Genomic DNA, 6,186 nt, shown 5'->3' on the forward strand with positions numbered 1-6,186 from the left:
TCATGTTTCTTGTTGCTTATGATGATCTCATTGCGCTTATGATGATTCTTGTTGCTTATGCCTTGCATCATGAGCCGGCAGAAGAATCAGTCGATCACAGACTGGGGAGAGGAGCATAAGACTCATGTGACGGAGTGGAACCGACGGAGGTGGCGTAAAGACGTGGAGAGGAGAGTGACTAACTGGGATGATTACCTGGGCCGACACATGAGGTGGTACGATCATGGCTAGAAGCACCGTCTTCTTCTCAGGCCTCGATGGACGGCGGAAGACATCGCGGAGCTGGAGTGGGCTGACCCCGATGAACAGGCGTACCAGACCGGCATCAGAGACATGCACAGTGGATTTAGGGAGTTTGCACCCCTCATCAACAGAGTGGTACGTTTGAACCGACGGTCGTATTTAAAATATTTTATTCGTCAATGTGACTGACTTATGCCGTTGCAGTCCGGTGAGCCGAACAGATGCATCTTTGAAGCCTCAGATGCACTAGGTCATCTTCCCGGGAGCGTACAATCTGAGACCAGAGTCAGGGGGACGATGAAGGTACAATTTCAGCCTCCTCGGAACAGATGCATCTTGTTCACTTGCAGTCAGTCGATCTGATACTTATTATGACCTTGCTTCATTGTGAGTGCAGAAGTTCGTGCAGCATTGTCGCAAGCTGGTAGGGCTGCTTGGGTGTGCTGGACACCATGGCGGTAGGGTGAACCTACCGCCAGGGCCCATGCATATTTCGTTACAGAAACTTTATACGGCAAAACGCAGGACCCCACCGCCAGGCGCCCTGGCGGTAGTGTCAGACAGCCTACCGCCCTGGGTCCTAGCATATTTCGTTAAAGAATGCATGTACGGCAAAGCCCTGCCACACCTTACCGCCAGAGCACCTGGCGGTAGGGTTAGACATCTTACCGCCAAGTTGTCTGGCGGTAAGGTACTTATCCACGTCAGCGCGCGGTGACGGCTGCCGTCCCCCTCCGTCACACCCTACCGCCATGGTGCCTGGCGGTAGGCTGTCTAACCCTACCGCCAGGAGCTTTGGCGGTAGCAAAAGGATCAAATTCCGAAAATATTTTAAAGTGGGGTCAGATTCTGAATTTGTTTAGGAAAATGGTCAAAACACGAAATTTAGCCTAGCGAAGATGACAACGTCACCACCGCTCCTCGCCTCCTCACATGTAGCACTGACAACAGCCGCATAGGGCCCTCGTTGAGAGAGGCGAGATCAAGACCCGAAGAGGAGGAGGCGCCACAAGGGACATAATCGGTTTCTTCCCTGGAACCGTCTCAGAGAGTGAGTTCATGCAGTTGTGTTTATAAAATAAAACCTAGTCCATGAACTAAGACCGAGCATGACTTCTAGCATCGGCTCTTTTTTTAAATGACTCCATAATACATCCGTTGTCCAGATTTGTAACTCCCATTTAGGTCTGAGCCTAATTTTTACCCAAAATTTGATTAATTAAATATGAGTTACATGTTACAAAAAATAGATCACAGCAAAATTCTTTCGAATAAGAATCCGACAACATACTTTTTGTGACATATAACTCATATTTTGTAAGTCAACTTTTGTTTCAAAATTCAAGGTAGTGGACTAATAAACCTTGTCATAGTGGGACTGAAGTTTGAATGGTGAATGGTTGAGTTTTTTTTTTTGAAATTTCAACGTACATGGATCAGTTGATTGATATCCTACTCCCTATGTCCGGGTTTATTAGCCCCTCACATTTTGAACCAAAATTTGACAATACATTTTGTGTAATAAATATTAGTTATATGTAGAAAAAAGGATACCATTGAGAACTTCATTTGAATATGAATCCAAGAAAATAACTTTTATGACGCACCACTCATATTTTGCAAACCAAATCTACGTAAATACAAGTGAGTCTAATAAAATCCAAAAACCGGGGTAGTCGTAGATCTAACGGTGTATACACAGTGAATGATGGCTCTAAAATCAATGCTGTCATTCACACCAATGTCTTGTCATTGATGTATATACACTCACTTCAACTCAAAGGTTAATCACCAACAGATACTGGTTAGTCCTGACCCACATCCATGGACCAAATTTCTACTACATACGATCACGACGGGGTAACAACTAGCATGCTTTGCGTCCATCGCAGCCTTCCTGTTCTGTTGGCTAGCGTCTTCTTTTCTACAAGTGCATATATACTGGAGTAGAGTAGAGAAAAAGTAGGAAACACGGCTAATGGGAGAAGGCTGAAAGGCCCATACGGTAGAGAACCACAAATCAATGGCTCTACAGAAGGGAATGGGCACGCCTGCAGTGCACTGCACCTCCCCCATTATGCTTTTTTGGAAGAAAAAAAAAACATAATGGGGAGGTGCAGTGCAAGCTCCCCCATTATGTGGTACGGAGTAGTATTTAGGCTCTCAATTATCAGCATAGATGGTACCACAAAAGGGTATGGTGTCAAAATAGTACAAGTACAAGTACATGTACAACTTGCAGCTGCTTGGGGCTAGCTGGTGAGTAGAACTAATCTTGGCGCTTGTGCAAAACAAAACAAACGTAGTACAACTAAATACTGGTATATGAACTATATTTGGTTAGGATGAGATTGCCAAAGACAGATAATAATGGGCTATAGCTTGTGACGTGCATGCAGCTTGCAAGAAAACGCAGGTTGACATTCAATTCTCAGTTTCCCGTACGAAATGTGGATCAATGTCGAAATCAGAAGTAGAAGCCCAAGAAAACAGAGTTAAACCCTAAGGTGCAGCTAAGGTTAATGCAGATCTAGCCATGAACCTTGCGGGATGCAGGCAATCTGGTAAAAAGGGCGTACACATTCTCTCTGATCAGTACGGTGGCGGCGGCGGTGGCGGTTGGTGCGGCGCGCGAGCAGCAAGCGGCCACATCACTTCTTGCGGCTGCGGGTGGCAGGCGTAGACGGGCACGCCACAAGGTTCCACCGGCTGTGCTGCCGACGGGGTCACGTGCCGCCGTTGGTGACGCTGCTCTTGCGACTCCGGCTGGTGCTGACGGGCGCGGTGTTCGTCCGCCTCCGCGCTGCCGGAGAGCGACACGGAGACGGGCATCGGCGCGTCGTCGTCGGCGGAGAGGCGGTGGAAGGTGGGGTTCGTGAAGGCGGCGGCGACGACGACGATTGTTGTCGCGGCGTAGAGCGGGCCCACAACTGCGCCGCCGACGATCTGGCCGTGCGGGCCGGCGAGCGAGATGGAGAGCCCGGCAGCGACGGCCGCGGCCTGGGGCGCCACGGCGGCCATGGCCGGGGGCAGGAAGGTGGCGGAGATGGAGAGGATCTCGAACCGGCCCTGGAAGACGACGACGGCCGGGGCAGCACCGGGCGCCGTGGGGCAGGGGTGGCGGAGCGAGACGTTGCCGACGGCGCCGGTGCCGGCGAGCACGCAGATCCCCAGGTTGCGGCGGCTCGCGAAGCGCGCCAGTGCCTCAGCGACGTCGCGGCCCCCGGGGATCTCGATCACGTGCGGCCGCATCGCCGCCGCGGGCTCCGCCTCCCGCGTGATCACCACGGGCGGCTTCGGCTTGTTCTTGGACCCCGGCGGCCTCCCCCTCCGCTTCTTGGCCACCTCGATGCTCGACCCGTCGCCAACGCCGCCGCCTGAAACGAGCTGGGAGCCGGCCGCACTGCCCCCAGGCTCCTTCATCTCGGCGGTACCCCGGCTGTCCACCTCATCAGAGAAGCACTCCAGCTGCTGCTGGTGGTGGTCACCGTGGCCGGCATGGCGGTGGTGCATCGGCGGCGGCGTCGCGAACCGTGTGGCCGGCGCGTCCTTGCGCTCCTGGTACATGCCCTCCTTGCTCATGTCCGGCTTGCCAAAGGACATGGAGGGAGGGAGCTCACTTGGTCGCGAATGATGAGCGTAGCAGTAGAAGCTAGCAAGATGCGGCCGTTGGAGGGAGCAAGGGGTCACGAGGAAGTTGGGCGCGGCAAGCCGGCAAGTGGCGACGCTAGTCGTGGGCGTTCTCTGGTCTGGAGCTGGGAACGGGATGGAGCTAGCGGTCGTCGATAAGAAAGTGATATGGGGGTGGTGGGCGCGGAGAAGAGATCAAAGGTAGCAGGCAGGCTGGCTAGCTAGCTGCAGTAGGAACAGGACAGGATGAGCCTGCCCTGAGCAGCGGAGGCGGTGCCACACTGCCACCGTTGGCGAGATGGACTGGGACTCTGTGAGGGTGTTCCCTTTTATCCTTTTGTCTTTTTCACGCCTGTGTTCAATTTTTTCCGTTAAATAATAAATGTCATAACACGAAGCACTTCGGACATGAGATTTTTTACAATCATCAAAGTTGTCATATACGAAAATAAAAAAACAAACCCAAGAAAAAACTGAAACTTGTCACAGGATTGACATGCTTTACAATTAAAGTTGGCATCCTCCTGTCACTAAACTTGTCATAAAAAAGTTTAGAGTTGTCAGTGTGACGCTTATCATGATCTTTTTTTTGGTGTCCCGGTCCACTGCCTGGCCCGAGAAGAGCAAGGCCAAACCATAGACTATCACAAGTTGAATTCGCAGTGAAAAAAATGGTGGCTAATTTGTTGATATACTTCCTCCTTCGTCTGAAAATGAATCAGACATGGAAATCAGGTGCGATTTTGTAGCTAGCTATTTTAGTCTTCCCTGTTTATACGAGTATATGTTCTCCATGGTGATATATAGAGTATTTGATTCAGAACCCAGGGTTATTCTCCTTGAAAAATTATATTTGTTATTTCCTCTGTATCTAAATATATGACGGTTGTGCAGTTAAAATGCCTTATCTTTAGATACAGATGGAGTATAGATTAAATCTGACACAGAGGCAAGTCAAGTCGGGCAATGCATGCAAACTCTCTTGCGGTCATGCTGGAAAGTGAAATGCGGTGCAAACCAATATAGGCGTTGGTATATATCAACCGGTTTGTTAATGGATGGTTAATTCATGCATACACACATACATATATCTCTTGTCTTGGATCATGAGTACTTCCAAATGTCATCCATACCCATATTAACCGTCAATGGTTGTTGCGGCGTCATTGTCTTGGACGTTGTTGCTCAGCCGGTTACGACGTCCTCTTCGGACACCATGGACGACGGCTTGCTCCCAGGCTCGACCCCCACCATGAAGCCCTGGTCTGCACCCATTTGCATTTGCATCATCTGCTGTTGTTGGTAGGACAACATTGGGTTGCCGCCCGTCATCAGGTGGTGGTTCTCAAGGTAGTGGTTGTTCACCATGGGGAGCACCAAGCTGCCCGTCATCGACGAGCCGGCTCTGGCGGCGTGCAAATGGTACGAAGAAGCTTCAGACAAAAACAGCGGAGGCGCCAGCGACAACGATGCGCCATAGTCCATGGGAGGCGGAAATGTACTAGAGTTGAGGGAGCTTTGTTGCGGCTCTCCTCCCATCGATATGGGCATGTGCATGGCGTACGACGGGGTCACCACCTTCTTGACTCCAGTGTTCTTATGGAAGATTTTGAAACCACACGCTCCTTCTACCAACATACATAAATTAAATCGGTGCAAATCAACGATGGCAAGTAGCTAGGTACATATAGGCGTGTTTATGATTCATATGCACTGCTACTCTAGGTTTAAATACCTTGAAGGATGCATTAATGGCGGCAGCTTTGGGGATGGCGGTTGATGGGCCGGATGCAGGCTGCTTGCTGATCTCAAGCCTGCACTCGTGCATGACCCAGTTGGTCTTCTCCCCCCTAGGCGCCCTGCCCTTGTAGAACACGAGTGTCTTCTTCATGCCGATGAGAGTGGGCGTTGGGTGGAAGATCTCCTTGTCCTTGCCCGTGGCCTCCCAGTAGCCGGCTTTCGTGGCCCGGTTGGTCCGTATCCCCATGAGATACTTGCGGTCCTTCTGACAGTAGAAGTACCACTCCTTCTCCCCCATCTTTGCCTTCTTGGGGAGCTCATATGGCTTGTTCTTATTCAGATCTATCTCCCCGATCGCTATCGCGATGAAGGTTGGGTTGAGCACCTTGGGGACCGGGTACGAGGTGATGATCTCCTCCTCGGTAGGATGGAACCTGAACCCCGAAGGGAGCTCTAGTTGGTGTTGGTGCTGTTGTTGAACTTGAAGGTGGTCTTTCATGGAGAAGGCTCTCTGGGCAATGGTTTATGGGGTGGCACAAATATGGGAGGCGATCATAGAGATGTAAGCAACTA

General features: G+C 51.0%; 1 protein-coding gene and 1 pseudogene across 1 annotated transcript; both read right to left on the bottom strand.

Moving 5' to 3' along the window:
• Nucleotides 1–2,411: 2,411 nt before the first annotated feature.
• On the bottom strand, nucleotides 2,412–4,137 carry LOC119305682 (AT-hook motif nuclear-localized protein 17-like). The gene has a single exon (XM_037582144.1). The coding sequence runs from the start codon at nucleotides 3,844–3,846 to the stop codon at nucleotides 2,836–2,838; it is 1,011 nt and encodes a 336-aa protein (XP_037438041.1). The 5' UTR covers nucleotides 3,847–4,137; the 3' UTR covers nucleotides 2,412–2,835.
• A 742-nt stretch (nucleotides 4,138–4,879) lies between these two features.
• On the bottom strand, nucleotides 4,880–6,178 carry LOC119305683 (annotated as a pseudogene).
• Between the last annotated feature and the right edge of the window lie 8 nt (nucleotides 6,179–6,186).

The sequence above is a fragment of the Triticum dicoccoides genome, chromosome 5B (genome assembly GCF_002162155.2).
Source record: "Triticum dicoccoides isolate Atlit2015 ecotype Zavitan chromosome 5B, WEW_v2.0, whole genome shotgun sequence".
In the NCBI taxonomy this organism is placed as follows: Eukaryota; Viridiplantae; Streptophyta; class Magnoliopsida; order Poales; family Poaceae; genus Triticum; species Triticum dicoccoides.